The 23,361-nt window shown below is 38.7% G+C and overlaps 1 protein-coding gene across 7 annotated transcripts in view; it reads right to left on the reverse strand.

Annotated features, from left to right (window-relative positions):
- Positions 1-2,139: 2,139 nt before the first annotated feature.
- Positions 2,140-23,361, reverse strand: part of USP15 (ubiquitin specific peptidase 15) — an 82,956-nt gene continuing 61,734 nt past the window's right edge. For all 7 annotated transcript variants that reach the window (XM_089524222.1, XM_089524221.1, XM_089524223.1 and 4 more), the window contains 11 exons: positions 20,730-20,813; positions 20,532-20,626; positions 20,043-20,234; positions 17,133-17,248; positions 15,803-16,075; positions 14,530-14,600; positions 12,739-12,854; positions 11,579-11,728; positions 10,879-10,982; positions 10,708-10,796; positions 2,140-4,004 (listed from right to left, as the gene is read on the reverse strand). In XM_089524222.1, the coding sequence (XP_089380348.1) occupies positions 3,819-4,004; positions 10,708-10,796; positions 10,879-10,982; positions 11,579-11,728; positions 12,739-12,854; positions 14,530-14,600; positions 15,803-16,075; positions 17,133-17,248; positions 20,043-20,234; positions 20,532-20,626; positions 20,730-20,813 (1,476 nt within the window). In that variant the 3' untranslated portion in view covers positions 2,140-3,818. The remainder of the gene's footprint in view (positions 4,005-10,707; positions 10,797-10,878; positions 10,983-11,578; positions 11,729-12,738; positions 12,855-14,529; positions 14,601-15,802; positions 16,076-17,132; positions 17,249-20,042; positions 20,235-20,531; positions 20,627-20,729; positions 20,814-23,361) is intronic.

The raw sequence follows: 23,361 nt of genomic DNA on the forward strand, positions 1-23,361 counted from the left end.
TTGTTTGATAAGAACAGGAGACAAGGTCAACCACCTAAACAATCTCTTTCCATCTTTTGTGCGCCTTATAATACAGATGTTCAGCTTTCATCACCATCTGGGTAGAGAGAGCATTTTATTATGAAAGAGCAATACTCTCTCTCCATTTTTAAAAAACGAATATACTGGTTGTGTTTTTTGTGGCTGAATTTGGCCAGAGGAAACATTCAATACTACCACCACCCCTCCAATTTTATGGATACTCCTCTCAATCCACAGAACTACTTTGTAAGAACACTTCATATATACCTACAGATCAATATTCTAGATTTACTCTAAACACAACTCTCCAATTTAGGCCAAGAAAACATTACTGCAGTATTTGCTTCTGCATCACATCACAGCACATGTAGCTTATTTGCCAGTTTGGGGGGGGCGGGGGTGTAAAGTGCTTCTAACAAAATAGCAAGCTTGCCAGTAGGAGTGGAAATTAAATTCTCCGTCAATAGTGTCTTAGAACTATAGTAGTCATCGTTTGTATTTTCATAAAAACTGGCTTTAAAAAGACTATACAAATGTAAGACATGAGGGACTATTTCCTTCAGTCTATACCTTTTAAAGATACATCTTTTTTCCCCAGTAATCATGCAAAAACTACTAATGAATGTTCATTACTAACAGAAGGTGGCTGAATTTCTATCGGGTGTACAGAACACAGCTTTCCATTTCTCTGTCCTAAAGGTGGTTAACTTATATCGAAAGAGAAAACAAACAGAAAGCAGCCAGCTCAATTTCAGTGTTGAGAAGACAGAAGGGTTGGAATTGTCACCTATGGATGCTAAGTAAGTATTGTATAAAGTTGGCCCTCCACATTCATGGACTTAACATTCATGGCTTTGATTATTCGCTAATGTTAAGCCAGAGTGGGCATGCACTCCTCCTCTTCCTTCCCTTGGGCTTTTTCCTGCAGGAGAAAAAAGCCCAGGCAGGAAGGAGCACCCAGGAAGAACGCGCATATGTGCCTCTTCCCCCCACCCTCCTGTCCCTTCCGCTGGTTTCCGAAGCCAGTTAAAGAGATGGAAGGGGGGTGGGGTGAGAAGAAGCAGGCACACATTTGTGCCTCTGCCCCCCCCCCAGCATTTCCAGGGTGGGCGGGGTGAAGGAAAGCAGTGCTCCGTTCCTTCACCCCTACATCCTTGGAAAGCTTTGAGGATGCTTCCCAGGGTGGGAGGGGTGAAAGGAGCACTCCATTCCCCTGCCCCTCCCACCTTGGGGAATGGCTGCCATGGGGGGGTGGGTGGGATATTCACGGTTTTCCCACATTCACAGGAATCTTGATCCCCTAACCCCTGTGAATGTGGAAGGATGGCCGTACCAGGATTTTGCTTAAATGTAAGCCTGTACAGCCAGAAAAGTTTTTAATATTAAAATTCACTTCTATATCCAGAATTCATGTATGTAGAATACTAAATGGACTCAATCAGAGAAATGTTTCCCCCCTTCAAATGATACCTGACCCTTTATGTTTAAAATGGGAGAAGCTGTGAATTAAACCTGGAGCTGGTTGCATGAAAAGCAGGTGGTCTGCTACTGAGCTATCACACTATCCCATTTCCAGAGAAACAGTACAATGGAAATTTTTTCATTGCAGAAATTTTCCATCCTAAATCACTGGTTAGGAAGCTTCTAAAATGGGAACTGTTCCAGATAGCTGTCAACTACAGCAAGTGACTTACTGTATACTGAGTTAGGACCATTCTGCATTTAAACATGTGCTCTACCCCTGAGCTATGGCTCTCCCCTGGCACATACAATGCAATCCTATGCATGTCTACAATTGAGTTCAATGGACTTACTCCAAATAAGCTTTATATAGGATGCAGGCTCAATTGCTGTCATGCACATTGGAAAATTCCAGTTCCAGTTTAGGATGATTTCATTTCAGGAATAATAATACCACATGTTTTTCCAGTATGTCAGGCATTAGTATTGCTATCAACCTCTTTCACTCCTTTAAGATATCTGAAACTCTAGTTGTTTCAGGTTTTATCTGGCTCCTTAGGATAGGATAACTGCTACATTGTGATACCATTTTCACAGCTCTTGGTAACGTGACAATATTTACTAGAAACTTTCGTAAAAAAAATAGAGAACACTAAATAAGGCCTTGAATAGCTTTATTGAAATTTTTATAAATAAAAACATGCGCGTTTCAAATGTAAACCCAAGTGAACTCAAGTGCAGACAATTTTTAACCTCTGTCATGCAGGAGGCTAGCTTACATTTAAAAAAAAAAAACCCAGAAAGCAGCTTTAAAATACCAGGATGAAACACCAGCTTTTAATATCAAAGTATAAAGCAAAGCCATGTCCACAAACCTATTTTTATCCTGGTCAAATGCAGTTTTAAACTTTTAAATGCTAACATAAATAAATAATTTACCAAAATGTGCACTCACAGAGTGAACTTTATTTACAATACACAATTTATAACCTATTGTATTTGATTAGTTCAAGTGAAGATCATACTTTTTGCTTTAACAATGGTGGGACTTCAGGTAGTAGATATGTGAAGTGTGCCTCCACATTTAGGGAGCTCCTATCAAAGGCAGTATTGTATATGAACCAACAATACATTCTTCCAACTATATCAAAGGGAAAGCAGCAAATAAAAATGATTCAAACGGTCACACTTATTTTTGGCATCCCAGACTCCTTGAACACATTTAATTAAAATCCAATTCAAGGTATGTATGCTTTATCTACTTACTGTACAGGTTCTGACTCTTGAACATGCAAATGCCAATTCTTCTATAATAAGTTACCTTTTGAGATAAGATGTAAGGCTATGGTGAATTCCACCAAAAACGCACATGAAAAATTAACAGACCTACCTTTAAACCAGTTGCCCATTAACAATTTGAAGGCAAGTTATATGGAAAAGTCATCTAAGCTTGATGCACAGTCGTTACTATGAATACAGTATACTATTAAAAATCGGATCCTATTACACCGTATGTAGTTTGTAAACTGTCAAACTACCAAAAATGGGAGGGGAGGGACTTACAGCACAATTAAAATTTTTGGACTGACACCAGATTAAAGTTACGCACATCTTATAAGCAAGGTAACAGGAATTATGTTTACAAAGTAGATCCAACAAGCAATGAGGGATACTTACACTGAATTGAAAAATTCAATTCCTTAATGCAGCATGAAATCCAGAACCTGTTCCACAGCAGCAGTAAGATGAACATAATATTCTGGAAGATTACTTATACCACAAAAAGGTTAAAACACCTTTTCCAAGTTATTTTCTTCTATCATGATTATGTTTCCTTTTAATCAAGATTTATTTCAGGGACAAACTTGAAAATTTGGTGTTCCAAGAATACTGCTGCATTTATTAATCACATAAACTAGGCAATGTTTATTTTAGGTATATGGACTTACCCGCCCTAAAATACAGGCTCTGCAGTAATATTCTTGTGGTGTTAGGACAAAAACCAAATCTACAAATTGTTGGTATTAACTTGCATCCAAAACAAAGAAACCATAATTCATCCAAACTGCAGCAGAAACTGTAAAGGGGTTTATTTGTGATTTCCTATATATAGCTTGTGTATACAAGATTGTAAAGTTATTAGAGACAAATTCTGTTAATGTTTTCATTGTGTTTCACTTCAAGTACTGCACAAGTTAAAACTGAATAAGGATTTACATTCTGTCATCTGAAATTTCCCATCTCAGATTTTATTTTTAATTTGGTGGGTAATTTCAATGTTTCAATAGTTATCTTCCACAAGGAAGTTATTCTCTGTATGGCTTCTAGATCTTCCATTAGTTAGTGTGCATACAATTTTCATTCTCTATATCATTGTCATTTTCATTACTGTCTTCATCACTTTCTAATGGGATGCCTGTGGCAGCAGAAGCACCTAGTTTTGTTTCCCGATCAAGAGGGAAAAAGCCAGTTCCACTGATTGTGTCTTGTCTCTGGTAGAAGAGCACATAGGCTGCTTTGGACTGGAAAATAATAAGAAAAACCCAATTTTAGTAGTAATTATTAAAGGCATATCATTCACAATCTCCATTTTCACTAGTCTAAAGTTTCTTTCTTATTGCAAAAATAAAGAAGATACAGGTTTTATGGGCTCTCTAGGTTTCACAGCCCACAGATTTTATGTAAATAATTTCTTGTACAAATACAATCATCTGGCTTTTACAAGCAGTAGCTGGGGCAGGGGGCAATTAGAAGTATCCTTTTATCTATAGTGTTGTCTGTATACCTTGTGCTGTAGACAACTATCAAGGCACAGCAAGGCCAAAATTCCATGGCCACAGATATTAATCACATATATAGTTGTCTGTGGAAGTGATTGTGCAACCTGTGGCAAGGCAAGAATGAATTGTGTCTTCGGAAATGACTTTAAGGCATACAACAACAAAAAGAGAAAGCAAGATTGTGAGAAAGTGCAGCAGAAGAAAAACAGTTAACTCATCCAGTTGCAGTTAACATTTTTCAGTTTGAGGACGTAAAAAGGAGCATTGGTACTTACCTGTGATATGTTCATTTCCAGCAGATAAGGTCCCAGCATCCTGTAGAGTGGATAGCTCCTCTCATTTGCTCCTATAGGCAGCCACTCCTGGACCCTGTGGGAGGGGCTATCCTCCCTTAGGAAGCCAGTCTAGTTTGTCCCTCCTCCAGCCCTCTGAGCAGCTGGAGCATTCTTGTAGGATGCAAAGATGGCGGCCCCCATTGGAGGACCCAAGATGGCTGCTGCCATCCACATGGCCAAGATGGCAGACACTATGCACATGGCCAAAATGGCTGCCACAACATGCCCGGTCAAAACTGTGACCATCGGCCACCTGGGGAAGCAAAAAGCCAGCCTCCATAGAGCCAAGCTGGCATCCAATCTCCGTCTGAGAGGGCAGGAGCCCACTAGTGGGAGCAGTGAGAGTCCCACCTCCCAGAAGGTGGAATGTAGTGAGTCGGTGGGGCTCACCCAGGCAAGGCCTGGCGTGCGTTGCGTTGCCAACCGAGCATCCATCATTCTGGGATGGCAAGGTCCCAGAGCAGCCCATGGAGGGAGGGGGAGAATCCCAAGTCCCCCCAACCCTGGGAACCCCAGCTGAAGGGGGATGCACCACTTGAGAACTATGGGCTATGCCCTGTTTGGTCAGTGGGGAGGAGGCCCCTGGGGCCCCAAAGGGGGCCAGGTGTTGGTTCCCCATTGCCTTGGATCCAGCAAGGAAGCCTCTGCGCTAGGCTGCCACTTCCTGGGCGGAGGGCCTGGAAAGGAAGACAGTACTCACCCCCTGATGCACCGGCACAGCTGTGGCTGGCATGGCCTCCAGCAACCCTGGCCCTAAATGGGTTGGGTTCAGGGCCAGAGACTTCGCAGCATGGAGGGGGAATTTCTCCCCCACCTGTGTCTTCACTTCTGACTCCCTGGTCAGCTGCTCCAGCTGCTCAGAGGGCTGGGAGAGGGACAAACTCTCTGCTGCCTCAGCAGCCTCCTCTACAGACATCCTTTCCATTATGCACCCCAAAAGAGAGGGGGTGAGAGCAGAGGGAAGGAAAGGCTAAGGATCTCCAGATATCCTCAGTAGAATCAAGCAAGTTGTAGTAGCAAATGGCAAATGGTTAGCTCTTCACAAAAGCATCCTGCTAGAGCATAGGCAGGAAAAAAACTGGCTTCCTAAGGAGGTACCCACTCTACAGGAGGATGGGGCCTTGTCTGCTGAGAAACTCTAAAAATATAAAGTTGCTATTTTTGCTTTTACCAAAACAGTATCTTGACAATCTCCACCAAATCATGTTGAAAATCCACCAAAGGAATATTGTTTATGGTGCATTTTTTGGTATACGTTTATTTCTCTTTAGTTTTGCCACTGTTTCCCTAGAAGGGATAATGCTGGCTGGATTTTTTTTTTTTTTTTTGGGGGGGGGGGAACCATTTAATTACTCTCTCAGATTTCTCAAATGCAGTTTGCCTGACTCTTAGCAAAATACTCTCATAAACTATAGAAATGATCCCATAGAGATCCAAGTCTCTGTGTTTTTGACTGAAATGTGCAAGCTTTCAAATGAATAAGGCTCAGTGTATCTAGACTGTATCTTCTTCAGTTATAATGTTAGTTCAATACACGTGCACTAGATACTGAATACTGAAAGAAGCATGAAGCTGAAGAATTTAATTTGGCCATTAGCCAATAGGGAAAGTCCTCACACTATTTAAAGCCATTAAAAGTAAAAAATTCTCAGCAGGATGATTTGAAGTGAAGGATGATTTTCAACAGATTTTCTAGAGAAAATAGAAAGATAACTAGGGAGGATCTGTAATAGAAACATCTACCATAATGGAACACTTAAAACTGTTCAGTTTGAGATCATATGGGATGCTAGTATTATTCCTTCTCCTGAACAGCTGGACAGTAAAAACCATTTACTACAAATATTTAGTTTTTCCCCATTAAAAAACAAACTTATGCTTCACTGCTCTATGTCATGTATATTTGTGCAACCAACCACAATACCATGCCTCACTGTAGACCTGTATCCAAGGAGCCCTGGTGGCACAGTGGTTAAATGCCAATACTTCAGCCACAACATTGTGAGTTCAATCCTGAGGGGTTCCAAGGTCAACTCAGCCTTCCACCCTTTCGGAGGTTGGTAAAATAAGTACCCAGATTGAGGCAATTGGCTTAGACATTGTAAACCACTTAGGGACTGCTTAGTTCAGTAGGAAGCAGTATAGAAATGTAAATGCTATTGTTATCTACACAGAGTGAAATCTGACTGTGCTTACCATTGTCCCTCACCTTTCTCCTAAATCTGCTCCACAGGAATGGTGGTATGCCCATGTATACTGTAGCTGGGAGAACATGTGAGAATCTGCTGTGTGAGCAGCAAATGTGCTGGCACAATGTTATATTAAGTAGTGGTGTTCCCAGCCGGGGTGTCACCCAGTGTGGGGAGGTGGAGCTTCTGGGGGCGCAGAACCAAGAGGGCACTCCCCCCACCTTGCTGCTGTGCTGTGTAGAATGTCCTACTCAAGCTCAACCCTATCAGCAGCTCCCCAGCCTTCCAAGTCTTGTATGGTCATGGCTGTGCAGGACCCTGAGGGTAGCAGCTGCTCACCCCCCCACACACTGAACTACCCCATTGGGTGATATCTGGTATAGTCTGCACCCTCCCATGATGTCACTGATATTAAGTAGCCATTAGGCTTCTCAATTAAACCAAATACATAGGCTTAAAAATAATTTGATTTGCATTTTTAATGAAGAGACTGCAGCACTTTTTTCTCCTTAAAAACTAAACTGCTTAAGTATTTCACTCTCATAGCTGTAGGTATATGATGTATTTATCTTAGAATAACTTTCCTTTCCTTTTCATGTATGATCATAAAAACATTTTTAATAGTCAAGAAATTCAACACAAAGTTTTTCCAGTTTGCACAAAACTAATTTCATATGGTTTCTGCTTCAAATCCATGGTGTGTGTGTGTGTGTGTGTATTTCAGGCACCTGTCGACTTATGGAGGCCCCATGAATTTCACAGGGTTTTCTTGGATAAGGAATACTAAAAATATTTTTCTCCAATGGCACATCATATCAAAAGGGTTGTAAGTAAACTCTGGCATTTAATCCAACATATTAAAGGCTTTAAAAATCTCCCTATTACTGCTTATAGTTGGACACAAAATTTGAAATACATGTTGGTACATTCAGACATGATACATTGCGGTTCCAACTTACTTGTGGGTCCCACAAGATATTTTGCATGTGAGCATTGCTCATGCTGCAAACTATCCTTGAAGTTACTAACTTTTGTTGACTCTCAATCCAAGAAAGAATATAAATTGCAGTCCTTTTCTGTCTCATCTACAATGTAATTTACATATTAATTTGTCCCTGCAAGTTGTTATATATATGTAGGCAAATGCTCCAGGAAGGTGTAAATTAGAATAACAGACCACCACAGTTGGGTGAGAATGGGAGCAAGAGATAGCTCACTATATGATCATTTTTTTGTTGTTATTCAAGTAATTAAACCAGCACCATTTCAAGACATTCAGAATTTATTGTCCAAACAGGATTGCTGGTGGATACACACATTACATACTACTTACCCTCATGGCTTGAATGGAAAACAAGACCTAAGTTTTTTTTAAAAGAATACCAATGAATGAAAAACAAGACACAAGGGGTTTCTTTAAAAAGATCCATGTTAGTGTTGTAGCTTTACCTTTATTTTACCATTTTGCCTTTCCTGCCTAATTTCTCTGTTTAACAGGTGTCACATATCATCAATTAGAACAGTTACTTATTCACTTTCTCTCTTGAGTTTACATACATGTTATTACACACTGATAGAGCTATAGCCATGGTGGTATAGGCATTGTGTATTACTGCAATGATGTAAATAGGTTGTATCTTAATGTAATATTGTTGGTATGTGAGTTTTATTATTTTTGTACCATCTATATGGTTTATATGTATAAATGTTTATATTTCATATTGTTATAATGATGTAACTGAAGGAATCTCCTGAAGATGAAACGGAGACTAGAACACAGGGTCTCTCGTTCTACTCCTCCTACTCTCTGATTTATTATTCATCCAATCCACACTTCTCTTCTACATGTAAAGTCCAGCAATCAGGAATTTGAAGTTTTTCCGGAGTGGGGAATTTATGAATGTTTAAGTATCCACAGACTTCCCCAAGAGAGCTTTATAATTAGGCATTTCTGCTGGGAACGTCCCTATAGACTCTTTGCAATATCAGTTCCATGTATTTTTCACTATGTTCCTGATATGTGTATTGGATGCTTTTGATCATAATTATATATATGAGTGTATTGTCATCCTGTTTATGTAACATCACACTATCCTGTATTATTTAATATTGTATACCTGTTTTTGTTCAGTATTGAAATCAACAGGTACCATGCGTGTGTGCATGTATGTATCTTCAGTCACCTGTCGACTTATGGCACCCCCATGAATTTCATAGGGTTTTCTTGGGCAAGGAATACTCAGAGGTGTTTTTGCCATTCCCTTTCTCTGAAATATAGCCTACAGTACATGTTCTTTTGCAGTCTCCCATCCAAGTACTAACCTGGGCCAGCTCTGCTTAGCTTCCAAGATCAGGCAGAATTTGGTACCTATTTAGTACGGCATAACCTATACTAAAATAACATATTTCATACTTGCAGAACACCAAAGGCAGCAGTCTAAGCATATGAGAAATTATCTAGCAGTACCCTGGGACCTTCTAGGAACAGAACCACTCAAGGATTGAATACAAATCCACCATTTAACACTTAATTCTCAATGACAGTTAAAGCTTTTCTCTACTAAACAAGGACTATCTTTCTCTGCTAATAAGGACTGTTTGTCAAATTCACAAGCACAGTTTCTGGGATATGTATACAGTTAAAAACAGCTATCTATAAAGCTGATATTCAGATCCTTGCTGAAATCTGTGAAGGTTATGTAAAGCTTTCTATTGGTATTTGTTTTTATTGCACTATCTCGATTCATATGGCACATATGGGTTAAAATAAATTAATCTTCATTGTAACTCTTTTCAATAGGCTTAGGTCCAAAATACCTGAAAAACTGTATCTCCCCATACAAAACTTTAAGGGTCCTAAGATCTACATGGGAAGGCTTTCTCTTGGTCTCACCAATACCACAGACTCTTTTGGTGAGGACATGATGGTGTGAGAGCTTCTCGGTGGCTGCTCCCACCGTCTGGAACTCCCTTCCACAGGAGGCTAGGATGGTCCTCTCCCTGCTTTCCTTTTGACAAGTTAAGATGGTTTTATTCAAGTAGGCTTTTAATGTCAGGATGGCTTTTATATAGTGTGTGTGCTCTAGTAAAACTTTTCTATGTTTTATGCAATTTTGCACTGTTTTTAGCTTGATGATTTTAATGGTTTTAAAATTTTTATTGTAAAGTTTTTAAAATGATTGTATCTGTGAGTTGCCTTGGGTCCCTTTCTGGGATAAAAGAAGTACAGAAATGAAATAAATAATTATATGCATGTGTGCACGTGCGCATGAACACACACATACATATATGGCCACTTTTTTATATTACCAAGTTTGTTGCACATGCCCAAGTACTACACTCTGCATAACATTTTGGAGTTCTGCTATTCTTCTGTTGTTTGCTGTCAAGTCAACTTTGATATATGGCAATCCTATGAATAAGAGATTCCTGGTTATCAAAAGCCCTGCTCAGGTCTTGCAAACTCAGGTGTATGGCTTCCATTATTGAATACATTTGTAGTGGGTTATCTTCCTCTTTTCATATTGCCTTCCACTTTATCAACCATTATCATCTTTTTCCAGGTAGTCATCTTATGGTATGTTCAAAGTATAATAGCTATTTTTTTTTGGTAAGAATCATGCTTAATTTGCTTTAGGACCTAAGTATTTGTCCTTTTGGTAGTCCATGGTATCCGCAGAGCTCTTCACCAGTACCACATTTCAAATGAGTTGATTCTCTTTCATAACTATACATAGAAGCCAGAAATACTATGGCAAGAATAATCTTTACTGTAGTATCTAACATATATGTTATGCTAAATGCTATTATGTATCATACCACAAATGATATTCTCAATAAATGATAAGCAGGCCTCTCTTAATTTTTACTCCAGAGCATTAGTGATGTATTTTCCCCCACTGAATAACAAAAGATACTTGCCACAATCTGTTCCTCAGAGGCAGTGGACACACTGCTATCATCAAAGTAATACCACTTTCCATCATCTTTGTTTTTTGCAAAAGCAGTATCTAGGATAAGAAAAATATGGTTTATTAAAAGCACTGAAAACAGAACAAAAAATATCTTATATATATAAACTATGTTACTTACAATGCCCTCCTCCCATGCCTCCATAGTGGTTTGACACAGCAATCAAATTATAGCGGCAAGGCCCAGCATTTGGATTAATAAGGAACTCCGACATGTCCAAATCACTGTTAAAAGAACAGCCTAAATTATTTGTGGAAGTGACTAGTAGTCTTTTCATTTCACTACAAAACAACTCCCTGAGACAAAGCAGAGACATTAAATCCTTTTGCACAGCAAAACTTGAATCTCTAAAAAACTTGGCAATTTAAATGTTCTTTTGAGCATTATTCTTTAAGATTCCCATACGATATGCATATTTTTACTTTTATAACTAATCTTTTAAATTGCTAGTTTAATTAAATTTTAACGAAAATCTTTTGTCCACTTTGGCACTCGCTGGTCTAGAGCTATCTAGAACATGAATAAAATTATACTAAATAACCAATTTCTTAGCTTCTTCAGCTAACCAAATAGAACCAAAATAAAATGTATGGGTGCAAAAACAGTACATTCTGCAGATGGGGTGTCACTAGTAAAGAGCACCTCTCTTTTGTAGCCACTTGCCTTGTTTAATTTCACAAGGGCTTTACTAAATATGTTATTACTTACTAAGTACTAAGTAATTAAATATTAATAAAAATATTTAATGGTATAATTAACAGCACATCAAATGTAAGCATGAAATTTAATAGTACATTAATTTTCGATATGGTTTTCTTACTTTATAGGAAATTCAACCAAAGTATCCAATTTATCTCTCATATATCTGCTGTAAGAAAAACGTTTTAGATGAACTACCAATACTGGTGGCAGTGACCACAAATCTAGTTTTTTGGTAGCTTGCTGATGTTCTTTACAGTTTGGACAATACCTAAAAGAAAAGATATTTTATATTTGAAACATATGATAAATTGATATGGTATGATAAGTTGATGTGTACAGTCAGTAAATGGTGGGTAAACTTCTCTTTCTTCTAAAGTGAGTGGAAACTGAATACTTGCTTCTGTTCAATAGCAAATAAAAAGGCAATCATGGTTCTTTAAATATAAGTTCTCCCTTGCCCTCCTATTCTTTCACATTCTTAAATGCATCTATGAAAGGACATACTGCTTTTCCAAAGTTTATAAATGACATATTGTAATTATGAATTATGAAAGCTTTTACATAAACTCCTTGGGATTTCACCCACAGAAGAACAGAAGCAGACCTAGGCTCATATGTGTTTTCCCTCAGTTATCTACCTGTGGGAAGAAGCAAACAACCAACTGGAATATCCCATTCATGTATACATAAGAGTGTGTACTGTCTTGTGTATTCCTTTCCTTTTTTCCATGTAAGTATGTGGCTGTCATTAAATGATCCAGGGTAAGTACATGTTAAAATGTACTATGTAAATTGCTTGCACCACGTCCTAAAACACACAACCCTTTCTTTCAACTGCTTCACTTTGTCAAAACATCAGTTTTCTAGTTTAGTATAATTTCTAATTTTCACACATTTTATTTCCAGACTGATTTTCCTAAGTCAAAAACTACTACATATATTAAAATGAGGAATTATACTAATAGATATGAGGGACGGAATGAATTCTACATTTTCTACTAGTAATTCAGATGAAGGCAAGGGCAAACCTCCTCAATTCTACCAAGAAAACCCTGTGATAGGTTCACCTTAGGGTCACCATAAATCAGAAAATGTTGTTGTGTGCCTTCTAATGATTTCAAGGCACACAACAATTCTACATTGCTTATACTTCTACATTAAATATCATTGTGGAAAATAAAAGAGTCAGGTAAAATAGTGGTCTCTGCACAATACTGGTAACTACATGCTATAGTCTGAAAAACCTTTTAAACACATCAACTGCATTTTTGCTCTTACCATGGATCTTCAGCACCTAACTTTTCCTTTGTTGTGAACAATTCAATGCAATCTTTTAATTTCACAAAGGGCTTTTTTGGAGGTCTATATTCCACACTTTCATGTTTTTCAAAATCCTAAAGAGAAGTATTCTTGAGTTAAGAGAACAAATGAAACAAAACTCATTTTAGTTATATAATCTTACTATAAATTAGGACTATATGCACCCAAATTTGGAAAACTACCCCAAAAGGAAAATTAAATCCTTGTTACTGACTGAACCAAAATATTTCTGCAATGTGGAGGCTGTCTGGGGTCCAAAACACACTGCAGAAATAACCCAGTTTGAGACCACTTTAAGTGTCCTGGCTTAAAGCTAGGGAATTTTGGAAACTGTACTTCTGTGACACATTTAGTCTTTTCTGCCAGAGAGCTCCAGAACAACGAACTAAAATTTTCAGAGTTTCCTAGCATGAGCCAGGGCAGTTAAAGACTATTTCTGCAGTATGTTTTGAACCTATGAAACATTATTTTAAGAGGATTTATTGTCCATCAGGATTGGCTTTCTCTTTCTCCATTTCAAGTTTCTCTGATTTGGAAGCAGGCATTTGGGTAACTCCTGTAATGGGGTGAATGAATCACACACCACATCACTAGGGAGGGAGGTGAACAAAGTAGCAGGAGGGAGTCCACCCCTTTACCTTGTATCTTCACTTTTACCTTACCTTTACTTTTTAAAGCTACCAGTTGTAGGCAGCAAGAGCAGAGCTTGCAAATTTACTGTTTAAAAGTAATTTTTACCATTCCTTATTATAGTACTTAATCAGTAATTGTCAGTCTTTATGGAGTCAGAAATTGCTCACTTCATTGTTCATTACTTTTTACTTTTCATTGGTTTTAAAAAACCTCTTAGAATTGGTAAGAGAATGGTATAAAACCTAAAACATTCCTGACCAACTGCTTCTAAAGCTTAAAAGTAAATTGTAAAAGTACCTAGAACAGTGATGGTGAACCTTTTCAAGACCAAGTAGCTAAACTCAAAGATATCCCTGCACTGGGTGTTACCTGGTGCTGGGGGGCGGCAGGACCTCTGGGGGGACAGGACTTCCGCCTTCCAGGGATGGGATTTCCCCGGAGACAGTTAAAGGCCTGGGAGGGTGGGAGGAAGAGGAGAAACAGACATGTGCCTGTTCCTCTTCTTCCCCACCCTCCGGGGCCTTTAGCTGTCTCCAAAGAGGCCATTAAAGGCATGGGAGGCTGGAGGAAGAGGAGGAACAGGCATGCACCTATTCTGCCTCCTCCCTTGCTGTTCTGTCTCTCCGCATGCCATAGGTTCACCACCACGGACCTAGAGCACATTGCTTAGTACACCAGTGCCATGTTACAGCAGTAACATATATTTAATTCCACTCATGATATTGCTGAGGCATAGGACGGGAGGCGGGGAGGCATGGGGGCAATTATTCATGGTTTCTCTACTTTCACAGGGCTCTTCTGCCCCTAACCCCCGTGAAAGTGGAGGGCCGACTGGATATGTACCCTATTACTTATCAGCTCAGAGCAGAGTTCTAGCTGCCACTATTCTTACCTTAGCAGGACCAGAAGCTTTTAAAACACAGAAAGAAAGAAAAAAGAAAACAAAATAAAATAAAAAGGAGAAGGAATGTGCCTACAGCTAAACCTCTTGGCAATCCTTTGTGGAGTGTGTGTCAAAATGCAACCTTTGATATGGATACCCTAAATTTACCACCTGGTAATTGGTCTATATTTATTGGCTCAAGCAGTACAATATTTTTACTGAAAGTCACATACCTCAGCAGCATTTTCATCAAAGAATCTCTTTTTATATTCAGGATCCCAATCCAAAGCCAAGAAAGATCTTTCTAAAAAGGTAATGCAAGCTTCCTTTAGAAATGCTGCATTTACATTAATTTAAAGTCATTATTTACTGACTATTAATCGAAATATTAAATGGCTGCTATGAGTGCTAAGTAAAAAATTAGAAAAATAATGACTGACATATTTTTAACCACATTTTTAACTTAAGGCAGCTGAATAAAATATATGGAAGCCTGCTATCTGCAGGTCTAGTCACTTGGAACTTTACTAAAATCAAAACCTTTTTTAATTTACTAAAATAGAAAAACTGCCTAAAATAACCAAAAATGAATAAACTATTGCCAAGTTCAGCAGTTTGGGGCCACATTAGGTGGCCCCAGCACAGCTTCCACACAACCCAGGGGCATGCATCCGTGTGTCCCCAGATTGCCTGATAGCAGCCCTTTCAGGCCATCTGTTTGAGGCCTCCAGTACTCCCATTTGATTTTTAAATAATCTCTTCTATACTTCCTTATTCTGCCAACTGCTAGTAGTTTTTCTGCTGTCTCTCTCTAATTCCAAGACATAGCCATGTTAGTCTGGATCAGTATGCAATGGGATCTTATAGCACCACTGAGTCTTGTGGGTTGAGGGTCATTGGGGGACAAAGTCAGGAGGAAAAATGTTGCCTTTAAAGACCATCTTTAAAATTGAACTTGTCACCTCATCATCATATTCACAAGTTTTGCATTTCTATTGCTAATACAGAGAGCATGCTTATAAAGGTCTGTTCTTAGGTAATTCACTCCAGCTACCAGAGAAAGTAGACTTAAATCTAGGAAAGCTTATGCTACCAACTTCTTTCTTTCTCTTAGTAAAGACCTGAAGGTGCTACAAGATCCCTTTGCATTCTCTCTCTCTAAGTTTGTTTGATACTGCTTTCATCATAATTCTTTTAAAAGGCATTAGTGAGGGCTTGTCCTAAAAGGCAAAAAGAAATATAGTTGGCTCTTATATATGAAGGGGTTCCGTTCCATGCGGATTAACAAATAAAGCAGCACCTCAAGTCCCGTTCTCGTCAATGGTAGTGCAACACATGCATAACTGCGTTGGCACGGCCACATGCACATGCTGCCATGGAGGAGAATGGGGGTGAGGGACATTCCAATCCACAGCGGGAAAGCCTGTGGTTGGGAAGGGCTGACTGTATATAGTTCTAAACAAAGGAACTAAGTAGAATCAAATATGTTTTACGAGAAAAACTTACCATCTAGCCTAAGTTGCCTGTCATCAAATCTTATATGCCTTGTGTCATCTTTGACATAATTGATATCAGTATTGCCTAAGCTGTTAAACTGGAATGTGAACAATCGCTTTTTGTGCCCTATAAGTTGATCTTTGCAAGAATCCTCTGTGCATAACCCATTCTCAGAATCATTATCTCCTCCGACAGAATCTTCTGACTGGCTGTTTTCATTTTCTGAAGGAAGTTCCTGATCCTGGCTGGATTCATCATCTTGTTCATCCGTTTCCATTTCACCTGGAATTGAGAATACAGAGACATTTTAGACATACATTATTATTAGTATACTTTTAAGTTAAGAGAAATGCCAAAACACATTTGTTTGTATTTCTCTCTGGCCCTTCAGGCATATGTCATATTTGTAAGAAGTATTCCTATGATTATATGAATCACAATGTGGCTCTGCTGTTACTCCTTGGCTCCCAGTATTGTTCCTTCAACAAAAAGCTGGGCTTTACTTTATGTGGATCTTGTCTCACTATCAGACCACTTGGAACAACATCTAGAAAATACCTATCATTTTCCATAAAAAAAATACTTACAGTATAAATTAAACACTGATTACACAGTTTCTAGCACAATACTAATGTTTAAATTTGGTTAATGATTATGGAATCTAAAAATACATGTAACTGTGGTTTGTTGCTTCATTTTTAAAAAGGCACTATTTCTATAAGGCTAGTTCCTTCTAATTTTTTATTTTTCTTAAATTCATTTTAGGCTGAATTAAACACTATGATATAAAAATGCCAGAGCCTGTTAATACTTTAACATTTTTAATATCTTAGTACCATAAAACATTGCCATCTGAAATAAAAATATATCAGATTAGATTATAAAACTTGACAGAAAATAGCAACTACAACAGTTTCAAGTATCTTTTCACTTATGCATCCAATTATATGTTCTAGCATCTTGTGAATGTGTATATTAGTAGATAGTCTAGTATTATTAGATCTATCATATTAGAGTATTAATGGGCAAAGTATGGCCCTCCAGACAATCTCAGATATATCCTAGAATTCTTCACCACTGGTTCATGCAGGATGGGGATGATGGGAGTTATAATCCAACAGCATCTAGAGGACTATGCTACCTACCCCATATTAAAGAAGTGGGCAAAGTGCAGCCCTGCAGATGATATTGGACAATAACTACCATTAGCCCTACTAACACAGCTGGTGATGATACATCAGTTGACCAACATCTGGTGGGCTACACATTCCACATCTGTTTTAGAGCATCTCCAAAGTCCAAAATAGTTTTAAACAGCTGTTTACAATTCAAGCCTTACTTGGGGATCCCTCTTCATGAATTCCATTTGGGCCATTGCCATTGATACTGTTATCCTTGCAGCACTGCAAGGATGCTTCAGTGTCTTCTGTTTCAGTAGAGGTTTTCACGTATCGGCTGAAACAAAGCAATCAGTAGTTACACAAACTACACATGGTGTTATGCATTTTGTTTACCTACTTAGATCAAGTTTTCTACATATCTAGAAGTATACTGTCTAGATCAAGGGATGTAATAGTGCCACTCTATTCTGCTCTGGTCAGGCCCCACCTGGGATATTGTGTCCAGTTCTGGGCACCACAATTTTAAAAGGACGTTGAAAAACTGGAGCGTGTCCAAAGGAGGGTGACTAAAATGGTGAAGGGTCTGGAAACTATGTCCTATGAGGAACAACTTAGGGAGCGGGGGATGTTTAGCCTGGTTAAGAGGTGATGATAGCCCTGTTTAAATACTTGAAGGGATATCATATTGAGGAGAGAGCTGACTTGTTTTCTGCTGCTCCAGAGACTAAGACCCAGAGCAATGGATGCAAGCTACAGGAAAAGAGATTCCACCTCAACATTAGGAAGAACTTCCTGACAGTAAGGGCTGTTCGATAGAGGAACACACTCCCTCAGAGTATAGTGGAGTCTCCCTCCTTAGAGGTCTTTAAGTAGAGGCTGGATGGCGGATGCATAGCAGGGGGTTGGACTGGATGGTCCTTGCGGTCTCTTCCAACTTTATGATTCTATGATTCTAGCAAAGATTTAAATGATATTAACTTGTGTGTGTGTGTACTTGTTTGTATATAAATGTGTGACTGTGTTTTAAGCTACACTGGAAGTCACAAAATTAAAAAGTGGATACAAATTATACTAATAAATAAAGAAAAACAAAAGCTGCTGTAGGTATAGCCCTCAAAACTACTTTATTATTTAATGTGGCTATAGTCACTTGATATGATGAGATCTCCAAGCAGTATACATTAGGAATAAATATAAAACCACATAAAATTAAAGACTGATACTCAAATAAACCATTACCAATAGAAAAGAGGTCCAACTATGAAGATGGCACAGAGCACAACACAAAGACCTATGATGCTCCCAGATTATATTAACGTACACAAGGGATTAGGTACCATATATAATTGTCTATAAATTAAGAAATTTAGGTTGACTTATACATCAGTCAATACTGTAAATCCTCCCGAGCCTCCTCCCAGCTGGGCTGCCCCCAGGGACAGCCCAGCTGGGAAGAGGCTAGGAAGACAAATCTGATCTCTTTCTTTGATAAAATTACCAGCTTGGTATATGAAGGGAATGCTGTGGATATAGTATATCTTGATTTCAGTAAGGCCTTTGATAAGGTTTCCCATGAAATACTTGCAAACAAGCTTGTAAAATGTGGGCTAGACAAAGTAACTGTTAAATGGATCTGTAATTGGTTGACCGGCCGAACCCAAAGGGTGCTCAACAATGGCTCTTTTTCAGCCTGGAGAGAAGTGACCAGTGGGGTCCCACAGGGCTCTGTCCTGGGCCCAGTGTTATTCAATATCTTTATCAATGACTTGGATGACAGAATTGGTAGCATACTTATCAAATTTGCAGATGACACCAAATTAGGAGGAATAGCTAATACTCCAGAGGACAGGATCAACATTCAAAATGATCTGAATAGACTAGAAAGCTGGGCCAAAGCTAACAAAATGAAATTCAACACAGAGAAATGTAAGGTACTGCACTTAGGGCAGAAAAATGAAATGCACAGATATAGGATGGGGGACACCTGGCTGAATGAAACTACATGTGAAAGGGATCTGGGAGTCCAAGTATACCACACATTGAACATGAGTCAACAGTGCGATGCGGCAGCTAAAAAGGCCAATGCAATTTTAGGCTGCATCAATAAAAGTATAGTGTCTAGATCAAGAGAAGTAATAGTGCCACTGTATTCTGCTCTGGTCAGGCCCCACCTGAAATATTGTGTCCAGTTCTGGGCACCACAATTCAAAAAGGACATTGAGAAACTGGAGTGTGTCCAAAGGAGGGCGACTAAAATGGTGAAAGGTCTGGAAACCTTGCCCTATGAGGAACGACTCAGGGAGCTGGGGATGTTTAGCCTGGAGAAGAGAAGGTTAAGAGGTGATATGATAGCCCTGTTTAAATATTTGAAAGGATGTCATATTGAGGAGGGAACAAGCTTGTTTTCTGCTGCTCCAGAGAACAGGACCCAGAACAATGGATGCAAGCTACAGGAAAAGAGATTCCACCTCAACATTAGGAAGAACTTCCTGACAGTAAGGGCTGTTCGACAGTGGAACACATTCCCTGGGAGTGTAGTGGAGTCTCCTTCATTGGAGGTCTTTAAGTAGAGGCTAGATGGCCATCTGCTGGGGATGCTTTGATTTGGATTTCCTGCATGGCAGGGGGTTGGACTGGATGGCCCTTGCGGTCTCTTCCAACTCTATGATTCTATGATTCTATTGTCCCTGCAGCCACTCTCCAGCTGAGCTGCCTCCACGGGGACAGCCCAGCTGGAAAGAAGCTGGGGAGGGTGATGGATTGCCACTGCAGCCTCTCCCAACTGAGTTACATCCGCCAGGATAGACCATCTCTGGGAAGGGCGATGGATTGCCCCTAAAGCCTCTTCCCAGCCAACAGTCGAGTATATACAGTATCTCTTTTCAGAAGGCTAGGTTTGTATGGTCCATATTTGCAGCAGCAAGGCCAGAACTCTGATGATGCTCTATGCTAGTTTAATTATTTACAGCTTTGCCACTTTTCTTTTCTGCCTGCTACATAACTATACAAAAACTATACTATGCTGGCATAATGCACTATGACACTGACATAATGCACTAACAGGATTTTGGCCAATATGTTCGAATGCAACTAAATGTGCAATCTCAGCAATTTTCTTGTATACTTACCACATTCTCAACAGTAGAAGATTATACAGCTTATCTTCAGTATTGTTTCTAGGCACTGCTATAAGGAATGGTTGGCCAAAATGTGTGGAACCACTATGATGGCTGTAACCACTATGCCGAAACTTCTCCCTTAAACAGACTGGAATTACAACTTGTTCTGTATCTTCAGTTCTGTTGATGCCAATTTCAAATCTGAAACAGCCACCACCACCAAAAATTTAAAAAAGAAACAAAGAGAAGGGGGAAAAGAGAAAGAACACAACAATATATCTTTATATGTTGCTACTATCCTAGCAATGGGGAATGTTTGGTCTCCAAATTTTGTTTGACTGCAAACTGCATAAGCACTCACTATGCTGACTAAGGTTGATGGGAACAAATTTTAACAGCTTGTGGAAGGAGATCTGTTTGTGACTCATATTCTAACTGATATTTTACTAGAGGCCAAAGGAATGCACATTTCATTTGAACATTTTAATTTGTACTTACACATAGATGTCATCACGCTCCATAATACTACTCAGATTTTCATCCATTGCAAATATCCTATGGAATCTATGATTGTATATATCTGTAACTATCATCTAAAAAGAAATAAAATTAATATGTCACTCATATGAATATAAAAACTTCATTTTTTAGATTTATAGACAAGATAATGTACAAATTACTTATGAAACAACATACCTTATCTGCAGCAACACCAGACAAAGTTGATAAGGCTGTGCAGAGATCTTGTATATTTCCAATTTTTGGAACTACTACTTTGTACTAAAATAAATAATATACAAGTGTCACTATTAAGAAATAAAAAGAACAACTTGACATTATTTTGAATATTTAAGTGAAATATTTCCCTATGAAAAACTGTCCTACAAAAGAAACATGGCTATGAGATTCAGCACTATACATGGAGTTGCTATTTGTGACAATCTCCAAGAGCCAAAGTGGGTAATTGCACTCCAAAAAGGAAAACAGTTATAGTAAGAACCATGTGGGGGTTTCTTCTGGTGTGGGAGGGAATCACTTCATACCTCATGATTACTTAGTAGTCAGAGAAAAGGCAAACAAACCAATAATTAGCAAAACTGATTGTCACAAATGAGGAATGTTGATTCAAATAATTTTAGTACATCCATGTTTTGGAAGGTTCTTGACTATAGTATGTTCAGTTACTACTGCACTCCCAATATTTACTTGGAGTAAGTTTGCAATTAAGAAGAAAAGGCAACCCTCTGCTGTAAATCCACACATTTCCCCTTAAAATAATTTTTATAACCTATGAGCTCAGCAAGCTCTGATATGCTGAGATCAATGAGTGTTTCAGAAGCCTAGTATACTTCATATTCTATCGCCCCCACCTCAAGTAGCACACAGCAGCTTCCCCTTGTAACAATCACACAAGCTATATCCAAACACATATCTGAATCTCAAAGTTGTCATCTTCCAATCTTCATTTTCTTTCTTTCCTTCCAAACACACATTGCTCTCCTCCAGCATGGAATAAAGCATCACCATCTTCCTTCATTATGGACTCCACTGGACTCTATAATCTACTAATTCCTCCAACAATACCTCTAATCCTTTTTACAGGCTTGGTTTACACATTCACTTTCACTAGTTTTGATTATGCCTGCTATCTGTTTAACAAAGGAGTCAATTTAATGAAAAAGATTTGCAAAAAGGTAGAATGAAATAAATATATATTCTTAGCTTGTACTGCTCTGATGGAACTACTGAAAATATAAAGAGGGGATTTTTTTGGAATAATTTTGTATTTGTAGGACAAAACTGATACTTCCTCCATTATGGAAAAACAGTAAGAGGTGTGAAAATTTATGCAACTCTTACATAGAAGCAAGATGAGGAGTCATGCTATGGCATGGTCTCCTTATTTTCTTTTTAAACTGCCGACATTATTGGAGATTTAGAAGGAGTTGGATTTAGGTTCAACAATAACTAAGTACAGAGTAGTGTACTGGTCTTAAAATAATTTGGTTGATGTCGGTTTCTGTGTGGCGTTATTCTTCTCTCACAACTTCAGCTCTCCTTATATGAAATGGAAAGAACAGGTTGCTTACTTGTAACTGTGGTTCCTAAAGTGGTCTTCTGTGCCTTCATACTCATGGGTCTTGTGCCTGAACAGGGACATGATTTGAACGTTCTAGAATGGAGTAGCCCTGGTGAGAACTCTACTCTGTTCTATCTACCACACATGCCTCAGCCTGCCAAGCTACTGTCCCCTCAGTTTCAAAGTCCACCTAAGACGAACAAATCTGAGCCAGAGAGAAGGTAAGATGGGCTGTATGAGGACACAGATGACCACTCAAAGCAACACTGTTCCATAAAGCAACCTGCTCTTCTTCTTCACAGTCTCTGTGCTTTACACAAATGGGTGACTAACAAGCTTGCCATTGGAGGAATATCAGGTCACTGAAGAATAGAGGACAAAAATATGTGACCAAACTGAACATTTCCTCTAGCCCTGCAGTCTAAATGGTAGTGCTGAACAAACATAGAGGGTTGAGACCATGTTGCCAGATACCGCATATAGAGGAAGCAAAGGCTCTAGTAGTGTCTGCTTGGAGACCATCATGAACAAGCTATTTAACAAGATTAGCTTCCACTGACTATTTTTGACTGGTGCTGGACAGAAATCTGTTATCCTTTTTTAGGGCTACCACATCATATACAAACCTGTTAAAATGTCTGAAAAGAGTTGTATACTTGATAAAGAAGGCTAATACTTGTGGTACATCTAAAGAATGGAGAACAGTCTCTAGAGGCAAAGATGGATTTTGGTAAAATGCTGGTAGCACTATTTCTTGATTTAGATGAAAATGAAAGGCTTTTTTCCTTAATAAACTAGGCACATCATCTTATTTCTTTGCTCAGCTGGACATAACTAAAAGCAGTGTGAAACTGTAACTAATATATCATTTCAAAACACAAATCCAATGGCACAAAATTCTGGCAAGTGAAAGAGTAACATTAAGGCCATTTAGATGCCAAAAGCCAAGGAAATAACATATTTGTTTTTAGAGCTAGCATCTTCAAGTACTACTGCATTTTGAGCTAGCAGAGAAAGGGCACATGACTAATGTTAGGAATGTAGAACTGTGAGATAAATGAGGTATATTCAATTCACATGAAATCAAATGAAGAACACAGAAATGATAATTGTGTATTATAAAGCCAAATTGTTTAACTCTCTCATTCTCAATCATAATAATAATCATTTACTACTTTCTGTGACTTGGAAATATAACAGCTAAGGTTAGTTACTATGGTCTTACTAGAAGAAATTATAGCTTCTACC

The sequence above is a fragment of the Sceloporus occidentalis genome, unplaced genomic scaffold, assembly GCF_023333645.1.
Source record: "Sceloporus occidentalis isolate IW3139 unplaced genomic scaffold, rSceOcc1.0.p SCAF_5, whole genome shotgun sequence".
In the NCBI taxonomy this organism is placed as follows: Eukaryota; Metazoa; Chordata; class Lepidosauria; order Squamata; family Phrynosomatidae; genus Sceloporus; species Sceloporus occidentalis.